Genomic DNA, 27790 nt, shown 5'->3' with positions numbered 1-27790 from the left:
ACTCATTGGTCCATGGGCCAATGCTCTTGCTGAGCCAAGCCAGCTAGGGCTCACTTTTTTTTTAATATATATATATTTTTATTGCTTTTTACAGAGAGGAAGGGAGGGGGAAAGAGAAATATCATTATGATAGCAAAACATCAATTTGCTGCTTCCTGCATGAACTCTACGGGGGGTCAAGCCCACACCCCAGGCATGTATCCTGACCTAGAATTGAACCTGTGACCTTTCCTTTCATAAGACAATGCCCAACCAACTGAACCACATCAGCCAGGGTGTTTTCAGTACTTTTTATTTTATTTTTTTATCCTCACCTGAGGACAATTTTGCATTTAGAGGGGGAAGGAGAGAGGGAAGAAAAGGGAGAGAGAAGCATCAACTGGTTACCACCCACACGACCCCAACTGGGGCCAGGGACAAACTGCAACCCAGGTACATGCCCTTAGCAAACTGAACCTGGGTCTCTCTGGTCTCCGGGGCCCACGCTTTAACGCTGAGCCAAACCAGCTAGGGCTAATTTTTTTTTTCTTTATGGAGTTTTAAAGAGGAAGGGAGAAGGATAAGAAAGAATATCCATTGGCCTCCTCCTGTGTGCCCCAAAACTGGGGATCAGGCCCACAACCTGGGCATGTGCCCTGACTGGGAATCAAACCAGTGACCTCTTGGTGCATGGGTCGATGCTCAGCCACTGAGCCACACCAGCCTAGCTTTGGTCACTTTTTATTAGCTGCTTCCAAAAATCGCAACAGGTGCAGGAACAGATTGATGATATCCAAGTAGAGGTTGATGGTAGCTAATACATACTCCTCAGGTGACAGCCTATGCATCAGTGAGTGTGTGTCATAGATGATGAATCCGCAGAAAAGAAGGGCTCCTACAGCAGCCATGACCAGTTCCACTATCTCATTATAAAAAAATAACTGTAGGCAGGAGATTAAAGTAATAAGTTAATATTTAAGAACAATATTAAGCATATTTAAGTTACTTGCTCTTAAATTACATATACTACATACAGGGGTGGGCAAAAGTAGGTTTATAGTTGTGAGTACATGAAATACAAGAGTTTATTCTTGGATTATTATTTATTCCTGTAATACACATCTTTCCATACGAACAACTGTCAGCCTACTTTTGCCCACCCCTGTATATATCTAATAATGCTGTACAACTTTGAATACAAATGTTAAAAACAGAAAAAGGCAAAGCAGCTCTACCCTGGCTTCTGAATGGATAAATCAGTGGATATCCCCCTATGAAATTACCCAGTTGACTTTGAACAGTAGCACCCCAAATAAAAACTATTAAAAATTTTTTTCATGATTACATGTGCCACTCACGTGGAGATTAGCAATTACAAGTGAGAGCTAGCTTCTTTAACTCATTTGTTCATCATTCTTTCCATCAATAATACAGATTAACCTAAGACCTTAATTTTTCAAGAGATACTCTTATAATCATTCTATATACAAATGTTTCAGATAAGTGTAACTAAGTGTCCTATCATAAGAGCTTGCCTCTTACAGATTTTTGAGATAATTTATGTTGACATGGCCAGAATTATATTTTAAGTTATCATTCAAAAAAACTCACCTTCAAGATTCCTGACAAGCACAAAATCCACAAAACAGCAAACAACCTATGAAAACAAAATATTAATAATTTAGAATACTGTTCCTTACAAAAAGACTTTGTAAACTCATTCAACATTTTCTGAAGAAATAAATCCATCCTGATATTTGTCAAAGGATAATTTAAGAATTTATAAACATACAATGAATAATGTAGAATACCCAGAAATTGAAAAAAAAGCTATCTGTTCAACATTTGTTTTGTTTTGTTTTCTTTAATCCTCACCCGAGGACATTTTTACATTAATCTTCAGATAGAGCTAGAGGGAGAGAAGGAGGAAGAGAGAGAGAGAGAGAAACATTGATGTGAGAGAGATACATGGATTGGTTGCCACTTGACAACCCCAACTGGGGCCAAGGACAAGCTGCAACCAAGGTATGTGCCCTTGGGTGGAATCACCCAAGGACTCTTTGGTCCATGGGCGACGCTCTTATCGCTGAACCATACCGGCCAGGGCTCAACATTTGTTTTTATGGTGTGCAAAACTAATTAAGTGTCAATTTTTAAAGTTTTCAGTTGAAACGCCAAAGAAAATGTTGATATAAGTAGAAATGCATTAGAAGTATTTTAATTAAGAGATCTATACAACTTATAGAAAATATATGCATGGGTAAAAAGTAACTACATTTTTAGCTCTGGCCAGTTTGGCTCAGCAGTAAAGCGTGGGCCTCCGGACCGATGAGTTGTAGGTTTGATACTGGCCAAGAGCCCATACCTCGGTCACGGGTTCGTCCCTGGCCCCAGGAGGCAATCAGTCAATGAGTCCCTCTCACATCGATGTTTCTCTCTCTCTCTCTCTGCCTCCCACTCTATCTGAAGGTAAGTAGAAAAATATCCTCAGGTGAGGATTAAATAAATAAAAATAAAAATTGCATTTTTAAACCAAATAGCAACAAATTACTCTGTAAACATACATATCCATTAAAGTTCCCAATACTCATTTTATTCTGATGTATTATAGAACTTAACTATGTACACACATTTTTCACTGCTATAGTTTTATGAGTTACCATTCATACAAACATATCTATAAAGAAGGCAATTCTTTGTTATTAAATATGAGACTTGGAAGCCTGAATATACATCTGCTGCTTTAGGCCACAAGTAAGTGCAGGGGCCAAATTTACCCTCCCTCTTTAAATAAAAACCAGAAAAAATATATGAAACAAGTTTTCAGACACTGGACAGCAAGCAGCACAGGACAGTGATTCCTGATATAAGAGAAACACAAAGGAGATGAGCTCTATGACTAACCCAGCCAGAGAGAGTTTCTAGGCCACAAAGTAGGAACAGGAACCCATATGGAGCCTCGTGGTCAACTTAAGTATGAGAAAGATAAGAACTCAGAGTTGGGAGAGGTCAAGGTAGCTGGAATTTTCAGGGCAAAGTTCTAGAGAGAAGAGACCTATACACAGAGCTAGTCAGCTCTGATGACATGCAGAGGGTTCCTCTCAAGTCTTCAAGCCAAGTAGTGATTAATGCATACATGTGAGGAAGTGACCAAGGCTGGGAAAGAATCACCATAGAGAAGCAGGCTGAACAATCCTCCGAGCTCACACAGAACCAGGAATAGTCCTCATTCACACCAGCCAGGGTGGAAAGACCTCCTAGGACATGGGGGCTTTGAGTAGTCCTCAGAAGGACTACTCAACAGTAGAGCCAAATTAGCTTTAAACTGAAAGCTCTTCTGAATCTGCCTAATAGAGCTTAAAAACAAGATTCAAAAGGTTCAGACTATTCCCAAGGAAATTAGATGCTACCTAGAACAAAGTAAAAAATATTTAAAGAAACAGAAAATCTCATCACTCAATAATGTAAAATTTAGAATAACCAGCATCCAATCAAAAATATAAAGACGTGAAAAAAACAAGGAATTATGACCTGAAATGAAGAGGAGAAAAAATCTATCAATAAAAACAAATTCAGAAGTGACACAAAAATATAATTAGTAGACAGTGATATTAAAATATATACTCCAAGGGGGTAGAGGGAAGAATGCATCATCATGAGAAAAATGAAAAGAGATATATTTTTATTTATTTATTTTTGGTAGGTGCCCCTAGCGGGAACTAAACCCAGGACTCTCTGGTCCGCAGGCCAATGCTCCAACCGCTGAGCCAAACTGGCCAGGGCAAGATATGTATTTTTAAAATGCAAATTAACTCGGCCAGTGTGGGTCAGTGGTTGAGCATCGACCCATGCACCAAGAGGTCGCTGGTTCAATTCCTGGTCAGGGGACATGCCCAAGTTGTAGGCCCCATCCCCAGTGGGGGTGGGGGGGAGTATGTAGGAGGCAACGGATCAATGTTCTCTCCCATTGATGTTTCTCTCTCTCTCTCCCTTCCTCTCTAAAATTAATAAAAAAAAATTTTTAATGCAAATTAAACTAAATTTCCATAGATTACAAAATACAATATGTTAAATAAGAAATACTCTGATTCGGATTAACAACAGATTAGACACTAAAAAAGATTATCGAACTTGAAAATAGCAGCGGAAACTAACCAAAATGAATCACAGCGAGAAAACAGCTGGAAAAAAAATGAACAAATCATCAGTAAACTGGAACAACCTCAAGATGTCTAACATATATATAATTATAGTCTCAACGGAAAGGAGAAAGAAGGGGGAACATAAAAATATTTAAAGATATAATGGCCAAAAATGTTCCAAATCTGATGAAAACTTTAAACTGACATATCCTAGAAGCAAGGGGGTAAAAAAACATATCAAGGACTATCATAATCAAATTACTGAAAATGTTAATCAAATAACAGAAAATCTTAAAGGTAACTAGGGGATAAAAGACACTATGTACAAAGGAACAAACATAAGAAAGGCCGCAGCCCTCCTGTCAGGAACTGCACAACCCATTTCAAAAGATTTTTTAAAAAATGGCTAAGACCAACAGACCAGCACTATAAGAAATATTAAAAGGAAATCCCTCAGGCAGAAGGAAAATATTAGATGGAAACTGAATCAACACAAAGAAATGGAGAAAAATAGAAATGGTAAATATGGCCCTGGCCGGTTTGGCTCAGCGGTTAGAGCGTCGGCCTGCGGTCCTGAGAGACCCGGGTTCGGTTCCCGCTAAGGGCGTGTACCTCGGTTGCAGTTTGTCCCCGGCCCTGGTCGGTTGTGTGGGTGGCAGCCACTCAATGTGTTCCTTTCACATCGATGTTTCTCTCTCTCTCTCTGTTCCTGTCTCTCCCTCCCACTCTACCTGAACAAAAACTGGAAAAATGTCCTCGGGTGAGGATTAAAAAAAGAAAAAAAGAAAAAGAAATGGTAAATATGTGCATAAACACAAAGATTTCATCTATTTTTACAGTCTTTTAAAAATATAATTTAATGTTTAAAGCATGTTAGTTTATAACATGTAGAACAGGGTACAAAAGTAGGGGAGAGCAGATATAAGTATACTATACACAAAATGGTACATTATTTGAAGGTAGACTAATTTAAACATATATACTGTAAAATCTAGAGCAGCCTTAGCTATTAACCATAATGGAGATAAATGGATTCAAATACTCAATCCAAAGGAAGGAAGGAAAGAGGAAAAAAGGATCAAAAAACAGATAAGACAAACAAAAAACAAATCAAGATGTAGGCTTAATCCCAACCATGGTCAATAATCACCTTAAATGTAAATTGTCTAAAGACACCAATTAGTAGCAGAAATGGTCAGATTGGATTTTTTTTTCTTTATTGATTTTAGAGAGAGAGGAAGTGAGAAGGAGAGAGACAGAAACATCGATGAGAGAGAACATCGACTGGCTACCTCCTGCATGCCCCCAACTGAGAATTTGGCCCACAACCTGGGCAGGTGTCCTGAATGGGAATCGAACTGGTGACCTCCTGGTGCATGGGTCAACACTCAAAACACCGAGTTACACCGGCCAGGCTGGATTTTTTTTTTAAAGCAAGATCCCAGTATATGATATGCCGCCTACAAGAAAATCATTTAACAATGAAGAATAAATAGGCTAAAAATAAAGGATGGAAAAAGATACACCATGCTAACACAATCAAAAGAAAGCCAGGGTTGTTATATTAACAAAGTAGATTTTAGGGCAGGATATTACCAGAAATAGCCCCTTCATAAATAAAGGGGTCATTAAGAGGATGTAACAATCCTAAATGTTTATGCATCTGAAAAAAAAAAAAAACCTTGAGATAACATGAAGCAAACTTATAGGAGAAATAGACCAATCCATACTTGTAGTTGGAGAATTCAATACCACTTTTACACTAATTAATAGAATAAGCAAGAAGAAAATTAGTTAAGCATACAGACTTGAACAATACTATCAGCCAATTTGACCTATTTACATTTTTTTTTTTTAATCCTCACCCGAGGATATTTTTCTACCCATCTTCAGATAGAGTGGGAGGGGGACAGAGAGAGAGAGAGAGAGAGAGAAACATCTATGTGAGAGAGACACATCGATTGGTTACCTACCACATAACCCTGACTGGGGCTGGGGATGAATCGCAACCAAGATACATGCCATTGACTGGAATTGAACCTAAGACTCATTGGTCTGCAGGTGATGCTATAACTGCTGAGCCAAACTGGCCAGGGCCCAATTTACATTTTTCAAACATTCATCCAACAGCAAAATTTACTTCTTTTAGTGTACAAAGAATATTAACCAAGATATCATAAAATGACTCAATAAATAAAAAAGGACTGAAATCATATAAAATATGTTCTTTAATAACAGAATTAAGTCAGAAATTAAATATATATTTATATTATAATACAGTGTAGTGAACTGAGGGTATGATGAAATTTCAGCCCTCAGTTCTCTTGCTGGAATGGCCACAAAACTTCTCAGGATACATCTGGCATACTTATATCTCATCACCTCCTGGTACAGATCCTTCAGGATTGGAAGGGACTCGAGACTTGATTTTCCTACTTAAACCCCAGGGAAACTCCAAAGCTTCTGCACCAAGAAATATGGGGCGGTGGGATTAAGAACTGCACCTGAGCCCTAGCTAGTTTGGCTCAGCGGTTAGAGTGTGGGCCCACCAACCAGAGAGTCTGGGGTTTGGTTCCCGCTAAGGGCATGTACCTTGGTTGCGGTTTGTCCCCCAGCCAGCCAGAGTCGTGTGGGTGGCAGCCAGTCGATGTGATTCTATTGCATCAATGTTTCTCTATCTTTCTTCCTCCCTCTCTCCCTCCCGCTCCAATCTGAAGATAAATGCAAAAATGTCCTCAGGTGAGGATAAAAAAAGAAGAAAAGAAAAAAAAGAATTGCATCTGAGATTTTTATCTTACTTACAAGTTAATAAATTAACCTGGCACAATTTTGTGGATGTTAGTAGAACATAAGAGACTCCTAGGTCTGCGATGAAGGACAGTTTGTTGCAACAATAACAGGCATAGTAGATAGGTTGTGGGAGTAAAGAAATGAGGGAGGTAGAAGGATAGAAGGCTGAAGAAAAAGTGGGACATTGGCATTTAAGATTTCAGCAATGGAATAATCCCTGGTGATGACAAGGTCCACAAAGAGGCCACGGCAGGGAATGAAAGTTGCTGCAGTAGAGAGGTCCAGAGATATTGAGAGGCAAAGGTGATGGATGGGCCTAACATGTAGTTTGATGCTAACCTCTTTAAAGAATGAGGGAGGCTTGCCCAAAAAGGGCACTGATGACAGTAATGAGGAAGGATAGGAAGTGTACCACCAGAAAGCATAAGCCTTAAAGCAATGCAATTCTATGATGCTGAAGGAATAATGAAAAGTGGCACCAGGGGATTGAAGCAGTTTTCAACACTAACCCACCACCCGAGAATGAGCAGCTAGAGAACAGCTCTCAGGGAGGAATCACATTTCAGCTGAGATTAAGGAAGAAGAAAGAATATATTATGAAGTGGCTGAAATATAGGGGAAATTATTTACCAGGAGTTCTAGAGACTATAGTAGGACAGGGAGCAGTTAGAGATTGGGATAGGAAGAAGCAGAGAGCAAACCTTTCATCATATATATCCACAAATACCCTCCCCAAAATAAGGAATCAAAAAAAGTTATCTCTCCCTAAACCAAACTCCATTTAAATAAAACGATATATATATATATCTTGCACAATTATTAGTGTTGCCTAACCAACTATATTTCATCCCAACAGAGATTTCTGGTAATCTAGATTACCTGGAGGAAAATGGGGGGAGAAAAGTTTTGCAAGAGTAGACTTTTGTAAATTTTTAGTGTTGTAGCAGGATAAAGAACAGAAAATGTTTGGGTGATTATGTGCCAAGAGGAAGCCAGAGTGATCTTAGAAAGTCTATTCGTCCTTACCAAGTGAGGGCAACACAGTACCATTATCCTAATATAAAAAGGATCATTCCATGTATCTATTCATTTGAAAAAGGATACAGGTTAATCAGATGGATCAAAAAGGTTTTAAGGTTTATGCAAACATTTCCAAAACCTTGCTTTCACCACAAAGATGTCTTGGTAACATTTATGTTAAGACAAAGACCTAAATAATTTAGGCAAATTCCATCCCATTCATAAAGCACATAAGTCTAGCCTCTAGAAAGCTTATTGTTTTTTAGGCATTCGCTTCCCTTTCAATATAGAGGAGAAGGAAATGATCAAAGCCACTCTCCACGTACTTGGATATTCTGGGAGAGTAAGTCCTGGTCCTAGATCTCAAAGAAATAACCTTTCATTATGCTCCACTTTAAAAGGCAGTAGGCAAAGCTTTAAAAGTGCTGCTGGCTCCAGCGCTGGACATTTCTCTGAGCCTCAGCCAGAAGCGCCGGAACCGAGCCAGCATGACCCAGTGCCACGTGCCCTTCTCGCTCTTGCAGAGCCCTATCTGGGACCCTTTCGACGACTGGCTGCCCAAGCCACACACGCCTCTTCCAGCAGGCCTTCAGAATGCCATGGGTGCCTGACGAATGGTCCCAGTGTTTCTGCCACAGCGGCTGGCCGGGCTACGTGAGCCCACTCACCACGGCCACCGTGGAGAGCACCCTAATGTGACCACGCTTGCCTACAGCCGCGCTCAGTGGACAACTCAGCAACGGCATCTCGGAGATCCAGCACAAGGCCGACTGCACCTGGGCGACTGTCCCTGAATGTCAGCCACTTTGCCCTCCAGGAGCAGATGGTCAAGACCAAGAAAGGTGTGGTGGAAATCACCAGCAAGCACGAAGAGAAGGGATGAACATGGTTACGTTTCCCGGTGCTTCACTTGAAAATACACGCTTCCCCTGGTGTGGACCCCACCCTGGTGTCTTATTCCCTGTCCCCTGAGGGCACGCTCATGGTGGAGGCTCCAATGCCAAACCAGCAAGCCAGCCAGTCAGCAAAGATTACCATCCCTGTTACCTTCAAGGCTGGTGCCCAGCTTGGGGGCCCAGAAGCTGGGCAGTCCAAGCAGCCTGGAGCCACGTAAAGGGTTTAGCCCTGCTTCAAAACCCCCAATAGCAATTGCTGAACATCCCCACCTGTCAGCCTGTATGCCCTTTTGATACGTTTATGTTCTGTTTTTCTCAAATAAAGTTTAAAGCAATAAAATAAATAAATAAATAAATAAATAAATAAATAAATAAATAAATAAAACAAAAATAAAATAAAAGGCAGTATCCAAAGCTAACAGTATAGCACTACTTTCAAAACTGTCTATAATTTTAAAGGTATCTATCACAGCCATGAGTATATAACTTACCCAGCTCCAAATTTGCTGAAATCTCTCTTAGATTGTAGAGTATAGATAGTCAAACCAAAAAATACCGCAGTAGTCAGTACAAATGCTTGCAGAATAATATATACATCATAGAAAGTAACTGTTAAAAAAAAAAAAGATTAAAAATGCACATAAATATATTCAATATAAAAAAGTTTTTCTGCAATTTAACCAGAATGCTTTATTTTCTCCTGTACCACTTGGCAATAAAGACAATTATGAAGATTCCTTATTCAGCCCTTGAATATTGATTGGTACAGTAAAACTACACCCATAATGTAATAACTAGGCTCTAAAATATTCATTAATACAAAATAAGGAGGTCACATTATTATGAAGTTAAAGAAGTGACTATAGACTACACAGCTAGCCAGTTAGTTCTGGGGATATGGTGGGATGATTTCTCACCCAATCCCTGTTCCAGCTGCAGTTTATCACCATCTGTTGTGACTGTCCATTATGGCTTAGATATCAATAGAGAAGATTCTGGGTCCTGTGGCTGGCGGGGAATTCCTTAGTATACAGCAGTTCTAGCAATCACCTGGTTAATTGCACACAGTTCATCAACCCAAATCAAAGAAATTGGGCAAGAAAAATATTGGGGCTATTTGGCATTGTCTGCCATTCACCAACCCCGCAGAGAACAGAAACCAACCATCTGCTGTATATCCAAATCTGCATTATCTTGAAGTACATTATTGTGGTTTTACTGAACATATACCAAATTCCCTTCCATAATTTTAAAACGACATCTGGATTGATTATGGCTATTTCAATATATCTGCCTAACATTTTAAGAAAACGATTAATTATAACCTCTTTAAAGGAAATTAATTGCTTTGAACCCCAAACCACCAAAGTTATTTTTAATTTTTCAGGGATTAATTATCCAAGTTCTTTCTATCCCTAAATGCTACCTTGTTGGAATTTCTCCATTTATGACAATATAGGATTAGGAAGGTGAACGCAGAAAGATAAAACATGAAATCACTTTTGCTTATTGTCAGTAATTTCAGTGTAAGATGTTCTCAGATTATCCCATCTATATAGTTCTACCCCCACTTCCAACAACCCTGAAATAAATCTCTTCCCTGCATACCTTATGAATGGTGGGAGTCAGGGAGAACAGAGATGGATTTGATAATAACATTAATAGTAAATAACATTAATAGATAATAAATCTAACAAGTAAATAATAATACCTCCTATGTTATAAAATTTCATTCCTATTTTAGTTATTATTGTTTTCTTATATTCTGATTCTTTTATAAAAGAGGTAGATTACCAAACAATACATACATTCAATAAACTGGCATCAAAAGGTTAAAAAAGTACTGACAAGATAGGAAGAGATAAATATATTAACCATAAGGAACAACAATTTATTGAGAGTAATAGTTAATGCTGACCCTTTTGATACCCCAGGTTAATCATTTTGAGAATCAGAATTTTTACTGTTGATAAAACATGAAATTTTTTACTTGACGCATTACATAGGGTATATCAACTAATTAATACAGACACTTCCTTTCAAACACATATTTAACACCAAATATAAAACAAAAATTACTACTTTTTTTGTGGGGCCACTTGATAAAATATGAGAAAATAATAAAGCATAGTTTGATGCAGACAATTCAAGAGGCTGAGCTCGTGATGAAAGTACATAGCTCAAAACATGTACTTTCTCCTCTAAGAGCCCTTTTAATCAGGGGAAAGTTAGCTATGGTTGTCTTATTTTTATAAATGGATAAACAAAAATGAATATTTTTCTCCCTCCCTATTGTTTTTCTAATTCTTTTCCACTTCCCCTAAGCTCAGTTGAACTATGTAAAAACATTTCATTTTTGCCTATATTTTAGGAATTCTTTATCCTATGGCATATTTTTGAAATATAACATTCCATCATGTTAAGTTTTAGCTCCAAATACCTTTTTATCCAGAATATTTATCCACATTAAAAAGTAAATGTATGGCCCTGGCCGGTTTGGCTCAGCTGTAGAGCGTCGGCCTGCGATCCAGAGAGACCCTGGTTCGGTTCTCGCTAAGGGCATGTACATTGGTTGCAGTTTGTCCCCGGCCCTGGTTGGGTCGTGTGGGTGGCAACCGCTCGAAGTGTCCCTTTCACATCAATGTTTCTCTCTCTCTCCCTCCCTTCCCACTCTATCCAAACAAAAACTGGAAAAAATGTCCTCGGGTGAGGATAAAAAAAAATTTTTTTTTAAGTAAATGTATGGAGTACTATGCAGCTGTAAGAAAGAAAGATCTCTTATTATCCTTTGAGACGACATGGAGGGGCCTGGAAAGTATTATCCTAAGCAAAACGAGCCAAACAGAGAAGACAAGTATCATATGATCTCACTTATTTGTGGAATATAATGAACACAACAGTCTGAGTAATGGGGTAGTCCCAGAGATGTGGAAGTGGGGTACAGACTGACAATCCCCAGAAGAGGGGGTAGTAGGGGAGAGATAAACCAAAGAACTTATATGCATGTGTGCATGAACAAAGGTCATGGACAACAAAGCTGGGGACAGGGGAGGGAGAGAGGGGGAGGAAGGAATCAGTGGGGGAAAAAGGAGAAACATCTGTAACAAAAATTAATTAATTAAAAACAAAAAAAAAGTAAATGTAACATAGAGAAGAACAATTATAGCTTACCAATACTGGCCACACTCAGAGCTTCCAACAGTGTCTAAGAAAAAGAAATTAAAATAACATAAATGCATGTAAAATTTATACTGTCATGTACATGGTTCTATTTCTTGTTCAATGCGATTCCATATGCATGATCTCATTTTAGTTTCAGAGCAGCTATAATAAGCCCACCATATAAAAATGAGACCTCAGTGTATTGAATGAGAATATTTACATTCTAACTGTGATCCCATCACTCCTTAAACTCTAAACCAGATTTTTCATGTCTGTAAGAGAAAGATTATAGAAAATGTACAGAAAATTCAATGTCTTTCACTGTATAATATAAATAAAAATGAAATTGCAAATCATGTGTACATTTATAAAAGCTTAAATATCTCACTTAAGCATAAGAATATTAAATATTTATACTGACTAATTCTTAATTTAATGTTAAACATATAGGTAGCACTGGTGTGGCAGGGTCTTAAAATTGTCTCATAGGAGGAGGGAGAGATAAATAAAAGTAAAAAAAATTAATAAAAATTGTCTCATAATATTATCTCTTTCTTCCCTAGTAACAGAATTTTTACCTGGACAGAGCTGCTCAGATTAAACATTATATTTTTCAGTATCCCTTACAACCAGATCTGGCCACAGGACTATGTTCTAGTCAACAGAATGTGAGCTGAGATGTAAACAGCTTCTAAAAGCATGGAGGACTCCTCCCCTTTCTCTTCTCATTTTTACAAATAACTGGATGGAATATGGATATGATAGTGAGCATCTTATACCATATGACACTTTAGGAATATCTGAACCTTAGCAGGTACTTGGGCCCCTGACAACTCCACTAAACAGTCATTCATATTTTTTACATGAAAGAGAAATAAACCATTGTTATTTTGTCATTGTTTAAGCCATGTCGTAAGTAGTTGAACTCAGCCCTGGCTGATTTGGCTCAGTGGTTAGGATGTCAGCCTACAGACCAAAGGGTCTTGGGTTTGAAGGTCAAGGGCATTACCTGGGTTGCAGGTTCAATCCCCAACCCCAGTCGGAATCTTGCAGGCGATGTCTCCCTCCCTCCCTCCCTCCCCTCTTCCCCCTCTCCTTTCCCTCCCTCTCCACCCTCCCTCCTTCCACTTTATCTAAAAATCAATGGAGCCTGGCTGGTGTGGCTCAGTGATTAAGCATCGACCCATGCACCAAGAGGTTGCCTGTTGGATTGCTGGTTCAATTCCCAGTCAGGACACATGCCCAGATTGTAGGCCAAATCCCCAGTGAGGGACATGCAGGAGGCGGCCAATCAGTGTTCTCTCATTGATGTTTCTCTCTCTAAAATAAAAAAAATAATAATAATAAATAAAATAAATAAAAATCAATGGAAAAATATCCTTGGGTAAGTATTAACAAAAAACCAAAAACAAATAAACAACCACAAAAAAAGACAAGTAGCTGAACTCAGATCCTAAATAAGAGATTTAGGGATATTAAGCTTTAACTTCTGGCTCTTTTTTCCCCTTAATTACATATCTTTATTTTGTTTACTCTAGTTAGACTTTATCAACCACCTGATAGACCATAACATAAAAGCAAAGCCAAAAGTAACAGCAGTGGCTGTATAATCACACATGGAAGCACTCCCTATAAACTTTCCCTACCTGAAATCAAGAAATCATTAGAAGCAAAAATGGTATTAGAAATTGTACCCAGATGTGGAGGCAATGAAGCCACTGCCACATTTTGTTATAATGTTGTTGGTAGTGTCAGGGAAGTAGTAGCAAAAGATGATAGAAATATTTTTTCTGGGCAATATTCTTGGTATTTGTGACATGATTTTAGGTAAGAAAATCTACCCCATACTCAAGTATCAGAAGGAAAAGGAATAGTATAAACAGGAGAAAAGGTAAAACTAGGAAAACATACCATCCCCAAATAATGCCCCTTTTTAAATGTGTACACACACACACACACACACACACACGCCTCCTAAGGCAAGGTGAGATTCATCTTCCTTATTTTGGTGGAGTAGGACAAAATAACCTAGTATCAGAGAAATCACAATAATTTTATATACTTCTTTATTTGTTTAACCATTTTTAGTTATGGGCATGATCCATAGTTGTAGCAGTAAGTGACCATATCTTGCCCACAAGCATTTGACTGATGCATTTCTAGTGGGTCTCTCCCTGCTGGGCAAAAGCTGATCTATACCATTGTCCCAGATAGGAATCAATCATAGTCTTTTGGAAAGCAGACTGGCTACATGTAGAGTTGAACAAGAACTCTATAGGATGCTGTATCTTTTTGTACTTCCTCCTTCTCAGGACAGCTGACTGGGACAGGAGTTGGTATCTAACCCAGGGGCTGTCAACCCATATTGGCTAACAATCTACAAATGTGACCTGTGCCATTAACTAGTCTAAACAACCAGATTCTTTCCCACTTAGAAATCTAAACGACAAAATAAAGCAACAGTAGCAGGAGCTAAAGCTAAAGGGTTAATGAATCATATGAGGGCCCACAATGGGCCATATAAAAACTAAAGGGGAAAACTATGTGTAAGGACAGCTGTAAGGTAGAGAAGAAATGTAATGGAAGAAGGGAAAGGAGACCACAAACTCTTGCTCCTGAATTTCCTACCACAGCATCATTTCTAAAATTCCCCTTTAGTTCTTTTTCTTCTTGAGGCCTGATGGGGTAGATTGGTGGGTTCCCAAGCTCTTATATCCTTAAAATAAACTCCCTGCTACTAGCAGTAACTTGGGTTAGAGTATTGATACCTGGCAAACAGAAGAACCCAAGATTTAAATTAATAACTTCCTGTAACTGAAATTTCCAAAGTCATAAGCTTTTCTTTCATAATATTAACAAAAACTTATCAGAATTCATAAAACTTCCTTGAAGACAGTTTAATCTGATAAATAACATTTTCAATCTTATCTGACTATAAATATTCTTTTGTTTGTTTGTTTTTATTAATCCTCACCCAAGGCTATTTTTTAGATAGAATGGAAGGGAGGGAGGGGGAGAGAGAGAGAAAGAAAAACATCAATGTGAGAGAGATACATAGATTGGTTGCCTCCAGCACAAACCCAACCAGGGCTGGGGATAAAACCTGCAACCTAGATACATGCCCTTGACCAGTAATTGAACCTGCAACCCTTCGGTCCACAGGCCAACACTCAAACCACTGAACCAAATTAGCCAGGGCTATAAATATTCTTAGTCTTAGTTTGGAAGGTTTTGATGTAAATTTTTTTTTTTTTTTTTTATCCTCACCTGAGGACATTTTTCCATTTTTTGTACAGACAGAGTGGGAGGGAGAGAGAGGAAGAGAGAGAGTGAGAAACATCGATGTGAAAGGGACATCGTGGACCCGCACGACCAACCAGGGCCGGGGACAAACTGCAACCAAGGTACATGCCCTTAGCGGGAACCGAACCCGGGTCTCTCCGGACCGCAGGCGGGCGCTCTAACCGCTGAGCCAAACCAGCCAAGGCTTGATGTAAATTTTTAAGTCAGAACCCAAATCACACTGGATATAAGAATGGGAAAAGTAATTTTTTAAAATAGATAACTTGAGGCCTTACCAATACATTCTGGTCATATTCTAAAATTGAGATTTTATGGGTAGTAGTTTGGGTTTTAATTTTCACAAATATCTTAACAAGCATGATTTAAACTTAAGCTCCCCCAACAATAATTTTGAAACAAGTTAGTAAAGTACATCAACTGAACAAAATGGTCCTTTAAAAGGACAGAGTCATATACGATAAAAGTAACACTAAATAGTTAACCATAAAGATTTCAATTTAAGGGCTATGAAATTAAGGCCATAATATAAGTTTTTCCAAAGAAAAGCACAGAATATTAGGGGTAGGAAGTATCACAGGGATAATCTACTGTAATATTTTCATTTTACATATGAGAAAACTTAGGTACGGAAAGGCTAAATGCCCTGCCTAATGTCACACAACCAGATAGTGGCAAAGCCAAGTCATGTGATTCCAGTTCATTATTCATTATTTTTCCCACGGTATCACAATATTAACAGAAAAAACTTTGAAACTGACAAAGTTTAAAAATTATTTACAGACTAGGAGATTGCAAGTAATCCTAAAATATTCAATTTTTTAAAAAAACTCATTAATTTTGTTCTGCTGTACACATATGCATTCAATTAGGTAAATAAATTTAAAAGTCAGTAATAAATGTTAAAGGAGTAGATATTGTCAAAGTACTCACAAATCCAAAAAGCAGGTACAGGTTAAGGGGATGTTTATGTCTGTTTAGAGTCAACGCAAAAATCAAACCCAAAGATCCAATGGCAAACACCAAAATTAAGGCAGGACTGAAAAACATAAAATTAAAAGCAGTTTCGAGTTAAAAAAAGAAAAAAGCATAAATAGTATTATCAAATTTAATAAAATTTATCTATTTTATGTGTTTGTGAAACTACAAAAACAACATCTGGAAGGATCTACACCAAACTGTCAAAAGAAATTATTTTTCCACCTGGGAACTGAGGACTGGGAGATAGGGAGGAGCAGGACAAGGAAACGAGCCCACAATGCAAGGGGAACACTTTTCCTTTTTACTTCATGAACTTCTACCATATTTGAATAATTTTTATAATTAGCATACTGCTTTTTAAACTAAAATACAAAGAGCTATTAAATAATAAATTTTATACCTAACTACTTTCTTAGGGTGTTTACTATGTAGCTGTAATTTAATTTAAAGTATCTTTACCCCAAATAGCAAATAGTTCAAGACTCCCCTTCTGTAGAGGAAGGGGGGATAGAAACTGTCTACTCAGCTAAGAAAATACTCATTCCTTATGTTTCCTTTCCTTTAATATAAAGATTGTTTATTACTTTTAGCCATAAAAATCGTTATTTTGGAGGTCAGATCTTAAACAAATTTGGGATAAATCATATGCAGCACCTTTGAAAACTTTTCAGTGAAATTATCTACTCAGGAGCCAACACTAAGGTAAGTTAAAAACACATTTCTTAAATACCTTCATTTTTCAAGCACTCTATTGGGTTTTGGGGACAAGAAATATATCTAATAAAAGCAAATAAATTAAAACTTACAAACTATATGCAGTAAAAAGTCTTAATACAATTCCAGGAGATAAGGGTTTATTTAACCTTATGAAACTGAAGCTAAAATGTTCAGAGGTAAATACCATGTTGTAGAATATCTGCCTTGTCAAAACAAATCTTATTGACAAGAGTTAAAGAAATAAACCTTTTTACAATAAAACATAAAAAGTTAATAGAAAATAACTTTGCTTATGCCCTTTTGATCATAAGCAGTGGCTGAAAGTGTATTTAGAATAATCTTACCTTTCATGTACAAATGTCCGTATAGACTCAAAGTATAAAAAAACTGCAGATGTCACTGTAGTTAAGAGAACTTGCAGAGAAAGGATGCTGTAGACTTTTCTTAGAAAGGCTAAAAAAGAAGATTTACACATTAAGCATTTATCATAGAACAGCAAGATCAAATTTCTTCTTATTATTAAATTTTATATGTATTCTTCCTTAAATATTAATCCAAATAATGTTATCTGTAACTAAACTTAAAGAAAATGCTTCCAAAGGAAAAAAATTGTAAGTCCTAACTATCCTCCAAGCATGGACTTTTAAAAAATTAACTTAATGGGCCAGAATGTAAATGTTTTCATCAAAATAAAAAGTACTAAATGCATACTTGTAAACAGTAGCATACTACGCAACAAAAGATTAAAAACAGAACATTTTAGAAGAATGATTAATCTTGAACCTGAAATGCCAGAAACAGAAAGCATAAGGTTACATATACATTTAAAAATAAATCTTTATTTCCAAGCAAATGTTTCCCTAAAATGAACTTCCTCTTCAAAGGCAAACAATAGGCCCGGCCAGTGTGGCTCAGTGGTTGAGCATCGACCCATGCACCAAGAGGTTACCGGTTCAATTCCCGGCCAGGGCACATGCCCAGGTTGTGGGCCCGATCCCCAATGGGGGGCATGTAGGAGGTGACCATTCAGATGTTGTCTCTAATTGATGCTTCTATCTCCCTCTCCATTCCCCTCTCTCTCTAAAAGTCAATAAAGAAGAAATAAAAGGCAAACAATATATAAACTTACTTTCACTTATTTTATTTTCATTTCTCGCTTATAGTACCTCTGCCTCTAGTTTCTATACAATAAAAAATTCTTACTTTCAGAATATTTTATCAACATCCATAAATTAACTCCAAGGCCTAATGATTTAAAAATACTTCTGATATACAGATAATATAAATACACTGAACACCCAACTCACCACCAGCTTTAGAAATAAAACATTAACAACGGTTCCCATCTCCTCTATGTAAATACACTTATAATAACATCCTTCTCCCCTCACCCCCTTAGCTAACTGTTAATCATCCTTCAACATTCAGCCTTTCTCATTTCCCTAGCCTGAATTAAATGGTCTTCCTCATGTTCCCAAGGGACCCTAAACATACTTCTAATCACTTTATTTATTTTTTTATTTTCTTTGTTTTAAATTTTGTGGTTTTGTTGTTGTTGTTGTTTATTATTTAATTTTATTTTTGTTACAGATGTTTCTCCTTTTTTACCCCATTGACACCCTCCTCCCCATCTCCCCCCGCCCCATCCCCGGCTTTGTTGTCCATTGGTTATGCATACATGCACATAAGTTCTGTAGTTTATCTCTTCCCACCCCCCAACACCCCCTCTTCTGAGGGTTGTCAGTCTGTACCCTATTCCTCAGACTATTATATTCATTATATTTCATATGTAAGTGAGATCGTGTGGTATTTGTCTTTTTCTGTTTGGCTTGTTTCACTTAGGATAATACTTTCCAGGTCCCTCCATGTCGTCTCAAAGGATAAGAGATCTTTCTTTCTTACAGCTGCATAGTACTCCATTGTATATATGTACCACTGCTTTTTTATCCATTCATCTACTGATGGACACTTGGGCTGTTTCCAGATCTTAGCTATTGTTAATAGTGCTGCTATGAACATGGGGGTACATATATTCTTTCTGATTGGTATCTCAGGCTTCTTAGGGTATATTCCTAGAAGTGGGATCACTGGGTCAAATGGAAGTTCAATTTTTAATTTTTTGAGGTAGCCCCATATTGTTTTCCACAGCGGCTGCACCAGTCTGCATTCCCACCAGCAGTGCACTAGAGTCCCCTTTTCTCCACACCCTCGTCAACACTTGTTGTTTGATGATTTGTTGATGGTGGCCATTCTGACAGGTGTAAGGTGATACCTCATTGTTGTTTTAATTTGCATCTCTCTGATGATTAGTGATGTTGAGCATTTCTTCATATGTCTCTTGGCCATTTGTATGTCCTGTTTGGAGAGGTGTCTATTCAGCTCCTCTGCCCATTTTTTAATTGGGTTCTTTGTCGTCCTTTTGTTGAGTTATATGAGTACTCTATATGTCTTGGAAATTAACCCCTTATCTGATGTATCATTGGCGATGATGTTCTCCCATACAGTGGGTTGCCTTTCCATTTTGATGGTTGTTTGTTTTTTTTATTTTAATCCTCACCTGAGGATATGTTTTTATTAATTTAAGAGAGAGACGAAGGGAGAGAGAGAAACATCAATAGGCTATCTCCCCTACATACCCCAACCAGGGAAAGAACCTAAAACCTAGATATGTGTCCTGATGAGAAATTGAACCCACAACCTTTTGGTGTATGGAATGGCACTCCAACCAACCAAGCCACTTTGCCAGGACTTAATCACTTTACTTTATAATGATAAATCCTACTTGTCCCTCGCTCCCATTACACTATTAAGACTAAAATCTCCCTGCCCTGGCCGGTTTGGCTCAGCGGTTAGAGCGTCGGCCTGCGTTCCTGAGAGACCCGGGTTCGGTTCCCACTAAGGGCATGTACCTCGGTTGCAGTTTGTCCCCGGCCCTGGTCGGTTGTGCGGGTGGCAGCCACTCGATGTGTTCCTTTCACGTCGATGTTTCTCTCTCTCTCTGTTCCTCTCTCTCCCTCCCACTCTACCTGAACAAAAAGATGGAAGAATGTCCTCGGGTGAGGATTAAAAAAAAACTCCCTAATAATATGGAGCATGTCTTACTCATTTTCATACCACCAGCACTCAGCCAAATAAATTTATAATGAATTAATGAGAGGTGAATTTTGCCAGTTAAGGAAGAGAAAAGGAATACATACCAGGGTGTTAATAACGGTTTTCTTGGGCAGTAAGACTAAGGATAATTTTCATGTTCAGTTCTTTGCTAATCTGTGTTTTTTTATATATCACTAATAAATATTTATTACTTTTGTAATTGAAAAACATTTTACAGAAACCTGTGCTAAGGTAAAATAATCCTTAAGCAGATATTCCAGATCACAGCTTTTCCTATACTCTTTAAAAATGGCACCCTAAATCAAATACTGGGAAAAAGCAACATTTGATACCCATTTTGAATAACATCTAAAAAGTGGCAAAGGATATGCATGCACAGATCACAGGGAAAACAAAAAGATTCAATGATAATGCAAGCCCAACAGCAATATCTTCTCTCTCTCTTTCATTTTTTTGAGTCCTGATTTCTGTCCTTCTGCTTCACATCTCAAACTTAACATAGCCACAACAGGGACTCTTCGTTTCTACCCAAATCTGTCCTTCTCCCAGTCTTCTCAACACTAACCAGCACCAACATCCACCCAGCCATGTAGGAGTCATCTTTGATTCCCCCACTTCCTCCCAATCCATTAACTACCACAACTTCCACTTGCAAAGTAGGACACATCCACCTGGTTTCCTCTGCAACCTCTCTAGACAAAGTCTGTATGATTTTGTGCATGGACTATTGGAGTAGCCTAACTGGTCTCCATGCTTTCACTCTAGTCCCACCTATTTTATTCTCCACACAGCTGTCAGAGTGATCTCTTTTATGAAATAAACCATATCCTGTGATTCCCTGCTTTAATGCTTTCAAAGATTTCCCTTCACTTAGAGTAAAATTTAAAAGCTTTTATGGGGCCTACAAGGCCCGGTGTGATATAGAACATTTCCAACCTCACCTCACACCACTCTTCCTTTTCTTCATATGCTTTACCCACAGTAGCCACCTTTCTGTTCCCCAAACATGCCAAATCCTTCCTTCTTCTGGGCCTCTGCCCTTGCTGTTTCCTCTGCCTGACATGCCCTCATCTTCTTTACATGGAATGATGGTTTAAAATATGTCCACAATTTTGTTTTAATCCTCACCTGAAGATATTTTTCTAGTTATCTTTAGATAGAGTGAGAGGGAGAGAGAAACATCAATGTGAGAGAGACACACCAACTGGTCGCCTCCCGCACGATCATGACCAGGGCCAGGGATGAATTGCAATTGAGGTATGTGCCCTTGACTGGAATCGAACCCTTGACTCATTGGTCCTTGGGCTGACACTCTAACTGCTGAGCCAAACCAGCCAGGACAATATGTCCACAATTTCTGACATTTCCTTCAAGTGACTCACTTCTAACAAAAAAAAATAAGGCAGAAGTAGCAGTGTATGTTTTATTTAACGGAATGAACCATAAGAAGAATCATAGGAGACCCACAAAGTTTACTAAATACTTTTATTGGCAAAAATACCACCAAAGTATGCCTCTGGTACCACTGGGTTTTGGGTGTGTGGGTACAAATAATTTGTCTCTGTAGTGCCAAAGACTTCAAGAGGGTCTTGGCTTGCATGTGGAAGAAAGAAAAAGAATTTCTGGCAAGAGGGTAAACTGTGGTGGTTTAAAATAGGCTTAAAAATTATTTGACACTACCTTCAAAAGATGGAGCCTAGATCCCCTCCCTATGAGTGTGGACTGAACTTAATGACCTGCTTTTAATGAATAGAATAATGGAGATGTGAAGTGTGGGTGATCACCATGACAAGATCATAAAAGGTGCTACAGCGTCTTCATTACTCTCAAGGATTGCCTGCTCTGGGGGAAGCCAGCCACTATGTCGAGGACACTCAAGCAGCCCAGGGAGTGGGTCCTGTAGCAAGGAACCGAGGCCTTCTGTCAACAGCCATATTGGTGAGATTTCCTGGTAGCAGATCCTCCAGCTCAGTCAAGCCTTTAGCTACTGCAACCCCAGCCCACATCTTGATCAGAATCACAAGAGAAAATGAGCCAGACAGAACTACTTGGCTAAATCCGCCCCAGATTCCTGATTGTCAGAAACTGTGTGAGATAATAACTATTTGTCACTTCAAGCTACTGAACTTTGAGGTAATAGTTTATAAAGCAATAGATAATACACCTGGCTAGCTCCTCATACAACTGTCATCTCCTTTCCCTGACCATTCTTGTAACTAAAATATCTGCCACTCTAAATCCTGAGTTCTATTCCATTACTGTTTATTTTCTTTAGAGAACTTATCATAGCTAGTAGTCTGTTTATTTGCTGACCTCTTTAGTACCTGTCTCCCTCAATCCCTAATCCAAATGATACTCTTGAGGACTAAAATGTTGTCTGATTACTGTCATATCCCTAATATCAGTTTTGTAAATGAAGGAAAATATTCACCTTCACTCACATAGCTAAATGAATGCAAATTAAAACCAGATAACATTTTTTTACCTACCTCATGAGTCAGCAAACTATAACCCATTGGCCAAATCCAGCCCACCACTTGATTTTGTAAGTAGTTTTATTAGGCACAGCCACACTTACGCATCTGTGTATCCTTTACAACTGCTTTGGCACTACAATGGCAGAGTTGAGTAGTTGCAACAGACACCGAAGGCCCCATAAAGCTGAAAATATTTACTATTTAGGCCTTCGTAGAAAGTGTTGGCAACCTCTGATCTACCAGATTGCCAAATATTAAAAATTTCGATGATAGTGTTGGTGAGGGTGCAAAAAAGGTACCCTCATATATTGTTCTCCTGCAGAGTCAAAGGTGCAAACTCATTGGAGGATAGTTAATAACATCAGTCAAATTTAAAATATACATACTCTTTTGAGCCCATAATTTAACTTCTAAAAATTTAGCCTAGAGCAATACTTGCAGAAATTCACGAAGATATGAAAAGATATTCCCTAAAGCACTATTTGAAGGAATAAAAAAATAAAAAAGAACCTAAATATCCATCAAGAGGGGATGATTAAATTAACTGGGGTATAGCCCTGGCTGGTTTGGCTTAGCGGTTAGAGCATCAGCCTGCGGTCCAGAGAGACCCGGGTTCGGTTCCCGCTAAGGGCACATGCCTCGGTTGCAGTTTGTCCCCGGCCCTGGTTGGGTCATGTGGGAGGCAGCCACTCAATGTGTCCCTTTCACACTGATGTTTCTCTCTCTCTCTCTTCCTCCCGCTCTATCTGAACAAAAAATGGAAAAATGTCCTCGGGTGAGGATAAAAAGAAGAGAGAGAGAAAAAAATAAAGTCCATCAAAAACAAAATGGGCAAAGGACTCAAATAATATCTCTTCAAAGAAGATGTACAAATGGCCCATAAGTATATGAAGATGTTCAACATCACTAATTACCAGGGAAATGCAAATCAAAACCAAAATGCATACAATCTCACACTCATCTGAATGACCACTTAAAAAAAAAAAACATGCCCAGCTGGTGTGGCTCAGTGGCTGAATGTTGACCCATGCACCAAGAGGTTGCCGGTTCAATTCCCGGTCAGGACACATGCCCAGGTTGTGGGCCGGATCCCCAAGTGGGAGGCATGCAGGAGGCAGCCAATAGATGTCCTCTCTCATCGATGTTTCTATCCCCTCTCCTGCTCCATTTCTCTCTCTCTAAAGTCAATAAAGGAGAAAGAAAAAAAAAATTGAAGATTTAAAAAAAAACACATACACACAGAAAGTGTCAGTGAGGATGTGGACAAATTGGACCCTTGTGTAATGTTAAGAATATAAAATGGTCCAGCCTCTATGTAAAACAGAATGGTGGTTCCTCAAAAAATTAAAAAATATCCCTGGCTGGTTTTGCTCAGTGGTTAGAGCATCGGTCCATGGACCAGAGAGTCCTGGGTTCGGTTCCCACTAAGGGTATGTACCTCGGTTGCAGTTTGTCCCTGGCCCCGGTTGAGGTCGTGTGGGTGGCAACCAGTAGATGTGTCTCTCTCACATCGATGTTTCTCTCTCTCTCTCTCTCTTCCTCCCTCTCTCTCTCTCTCCCACTCTATCTGAAGATAAATGCCAAAAAAAAAGGTCCTCGTATGAGGATTAAAAAATAGAATTACCCTACTGTAAGAAAATAAAAAATATATATTGTCTGTGATTCCTGACGCAGAGCTCCTGAAACCCTTATAATTTCCTAAGTGATAAGAGCACTAGGTGCACCTTTTGTTCTAATACTGGTTTTTGACCCCGGTTCTTAACATGGCTGGTCCCTTGTAATGTCCTGGGTGATAAGAGTGTCTTTGTTCTACTGAGTGGCTTTCAGTTGGCTTCTGGACAAGGGCTGGTCGCCAGAAAGAACAAGTCAAGATCAGAAGTTGGAATTTTCAGCCCAATCCCCATTTTCTTGAGAAAGGAAAAGGGATGAAAATGCAGAAAAGATCGATCATGCCTACCCAAGGAAGCCTCCATAAAATCCCAGTAGTATGGGATTAAGAGAGGTTCTTGACTAGTGAACACATCCACATACTGGGAGAGTGACACACTCCAACCATGGGGACAGAGGCTCCAGCGCTTGGGACCATCCCAAGTGGCCTTGCCCTATGTACTCTTCATCTAGCTATTCATCTCTATCCTTTAATAAACTGGCAAATGACAGTGCTACCCTGAGTTCTGTGAGCCACTGTAACAAATTATCAAACCTGAGGAGGGCATCCTGGGAACCTCTGATTTGTGGCCAAGTCAGACAAAAGCTGTGGGTAACCTGGGGACTTATTACCTATGATTGGCATCCGAAGTGGGGTGGGTGCAGCCTTGTGGGATTGAGCCCTTGTGGGATGTGACACTATCTCCTGGCAGACAGTGGCAGAATTTAGATAAACTGTAGGACACCCAGATGGTATCACAAAAAATTGCTTGGTATTGTGGAAAAAACAAAAAAACCCCACATATTTGGTAACCAGAAATGTCAGAAGTGTTCTGTATGAGAAGTAAAAGAGAAACACAGGAGGAAAAACTGGATTTTTCCAATGAAAAAACAGGTTTTTCACTAAAACACATTTGACACAGCAATTCCACATTTCAGTATATATCCAAAAGAACTGAAAGTAGGATCCCAAAAAGATATGGAATATTATTCAGCCTTAAGAAGGAAGGAAATTCTGACACATTCTACAACAGGGATGCACCTTGAAAACATACTAACTGAAACAAGCCAGTTACAAAAAGACAAATAATATATGATTCCACTTATACGAGGTATCTAGAAGGGCCAAATTCATACAAACAGATGGTATACAGGTAGTTGCCAGGGGCTGGTGGGAGGGGGAAAATGGGAAGTTCTTTGATGGGCGTAGTTTTGCAAGATGAAAACGTTTTGGAGGCTGGTTGCACAACAATGTGAACGTTTTTTAACATGACTGAACTTTAGTACCCTTAAAAATGGTTAAGATGGTACATTTTTAATGTTAGGTGTATTTTAATTAAAAACAAAAACTGAGCTCACTTGCCAAAATAATTCCAAAATTCAATTTCAGAAACACAGATGCTAGAGATCACGATTCTTAGTGCATCAGAGCTTCGTAATTCCTTTTCAAGAACAAGTTCCAGCTGCCCTGACAGGATGAAAATCTGGGGCAGCTTCTGTGATCAACTGGCTGAACTAGACCGGACAATGAATTCCACCTAAGTGAAACTGAGCATTTTAAATTCAGAATAATTTCTGCCCAGTGGATACTGCATAATAACCTAAAACTAATATGGTATTTTGACTGAATTAGAAGGCATCTATTTTCAGCAACTGTCCCAATAATACTCAAACCTATGTAGAGTTCTAGGTCCTGCAGAGAGAAGATAATGAACGAGAATAGATATGGTCCCTGCCCTCACAGATCTTACAATCCAAACGACACAGACAAATAGAAAATTAAAATGTGTTCACATGGGCCCTGGCCAGGTAGCTCAGTTGGTCAAAGCAAGGTCTGTGCACACCAAGGTTGGGGGTTTGATCCCGTCAGGGTACATGCTAGAAGCAACCAATGAATGTAAAACATAAGAGCAACAACAAACTGATGTTTCTCTCTCTCTCTCTCGAATCAAAAATAAGTAAGTAAGTAAGTAAATAAATAACAAATAAATAAATAAGTGTGACCCGACTGGAGTGGCTCAACTGGTTGGGCCGCCTCCTTTGCACCAAAAGGTTGCCAGTTCCGTTCCCAGCCTGGGTACAGGCCGGGCTGTCTGAATCCCCGGCAGGGGGCGTGCAGGAGGGAGCCAATGGATGTTCCGCTCACATCAGGTTTCTGTTCCTCTTTCTCTCCCTTCCTCTATAAAAAAATCAACAATATAAAAATAAAATAAAATGTGTTCACATGCCCAGAACACAAACATCCCAGCAGATAACTCATGCAGGTGTACGTCCCAAGATTAAACAATTTGGTTTCTTTTCATCTAAAGATGCCAAATTAAGGCCGCTGAGTTTTTCATCTGTCCCTGTCTACGCAGAACACGGCCGGGGTCACGTAGGCTCCTGTTTCCTCCCCCGAGCACACGGCGAGGAGGACCCCTAGCGGCCGTCCCGCTGGGCCCCTGCGGGGGAGGGCGCTCGGCCCGGGCCGGAGCCGAGGTGGGAAAGGAGCTCCCTGGGCCCCCGGGGCGCCCGGGCCCCCGGCTCCCCTCGGAGAGCGCTCTCCGCCTGACACCGGAAGTCCGCCCCTCCCCCCCCAGCGAGGCCCGCTGCGCAGCAGGCCCCACCCGGGCGCCCGGGGAATGGGGCGACCTACCCATTCGGATGTACACGCTGGCAGAGGCCACGCAGCTCCCATAGTTGAAGTCGTCCACGATGGAAGAGCTGGGGTAGCGGGGGCCTGAGTCAGCCATGGCAGCACTGGTACCCCCAGCTCCCCGCCGAAAAGCAGAAGACAATGACCGCAACAGCCCTTCACTTCCGGATAAGCTTCCGGAGCGCAGCCTGGGCCAATCAGAGAGAGCGCTGACGGCACAAGGGGTCGCTTCGTCAGCGCTTCCCCACGGGAACTTCCCCACGGAAACTTCGCCCCTTTCTTATTTTAATTTAGCGAGAGAGAGAGAGAAGCATCGATTTATGATTCCGGTTATTCATGAATTTGTTGCTTGATGTGATGGGAATCGAACCAGCAAACTCTTGTTGCGTGGGTGGATGCTCAACCACTAAGCCACAGGGGCTGGGCGTGGCTAGAGGTCGTTTTAAAAAGCTTGTTGAGCCCTGCATTGTGGCTGGTGGCTTGAAAGCTGTCCCGCGGACTGAGAGCACTGAGAGACCCTGGTTCCATTCCCCGTAAGGCGCATGCCCAGGTTGCGGGCTGGATCCCCAGTAGGGGGCGTGCAGGAGGCAGCCCATCAATGTTTCTCTCTCACGTGGATGTTTCTGTCTCTCACTTCCTGTTTCTAAAAAAGAAAATCAATAAAAACTTTAAAAATAAATAAAAAGCTTGTTGAGGAGCCCTGGCTGGGCAGCAGCTGGTTGGTGTCATGCAGATACACGGAAGTTGCTGTTTGGATCCCTAGTCGGGGCACAAAGAAGAATCAATCAATGAATGCATAAATAAGTGGAAAAACAAATCAATGTTTCTCTTTCTTCCTCTCTCTCTAAAGATATCAATAAGTAAAAAATTTAATAATTAAAAAACATCTGGCTTGGAGAGTTGCTAACAGCATTAGAAGCAAAGTCCCAT

The 27790-nt window shown here is 39.5% G+C and overlaps 1 protein-coding gene and 1 pseudogene across 1 annotated transcript; one reads left to right on the top strand and one right to left on the bottom strand.

Annotated features, from left to right (window-relative positions):
• Window positions 1-605: 605 nt before the first annotated feature.
• On the bottom strand, window positions 606-27039 carry TMBIM4 (transmembrane BAX inhibitor motif containing 4). Its single transcript, XM_036250859.1, has 7 exons — window positions 26861-27039; window positions 17332-17440; window positions 16223-16328; window positions 11999-12032; window positions 9319-9436; window positions 1591-1636; window positions 606-920 (listed from the first exon to the last, which is right to left on the bottom strand). Exons 1-7 carry the CDS (start codon window positions 26955-26957, stop codon window positions 714-716), a joined length of 717 nt encoding a protein of 238 aa, XP_036106752.1. The 5' UTR covers window positions 26958-27039; the 3' UTR covers window positions 606-713.
• LOC118623375 lies at window positions 8347-9109 on the top strand (annotated as a pseudogene).
• Window positions 27040-27790: the final 751 nt, after the last annotated feature.

The sequence above is a fragment of the Molossus molossus genome, unplaced genomic scaffold, assembly GCF_014108415.1.
Source record: "Molossus molossus isolate mMolMol1 unplaced genomic scaffold, mMolMol1.p scaffold_m16_p_10, whole genome shotgun sequence".
Classification (NCBI taxonomy): Eukaryota; Metazoa; Chordata; class Mammalia; order Chiroptera; family Molossidae; genus Molossus; species Molossus molossus.
This window is presented reverse-complemented; position numbering and strand designations above follow the sequence as displayed.

What these genes read in the sequence shown, in the direction of transcription:
- TMBIM4 (XM_036250859.1), bottom strand. Translation starts at nt 26,957, where the DNA reads ATGGCTGACTCAGGCCCCCGCTACCCCAGCTCTTCCATCGTGGACGAC. An exon ending in CGGACATTTGTACATGAAAG is followed by an intron (nt 16,329 to 17,331) that starts GTAAGATTATTC and finishes TATGTTTTTCAG; the next exon opens with TCCTGCCTTAATTTTGGTGT. An exon ending in TGTACCTGCTTTTTGGATTT is followed by an intron (nt 12,033 to 16,222) that starts GTGAGTACTTTG and finishes TCTTTTTCTTAG; the next exon opens with ACACTGTTGGAAGCTCTGAG.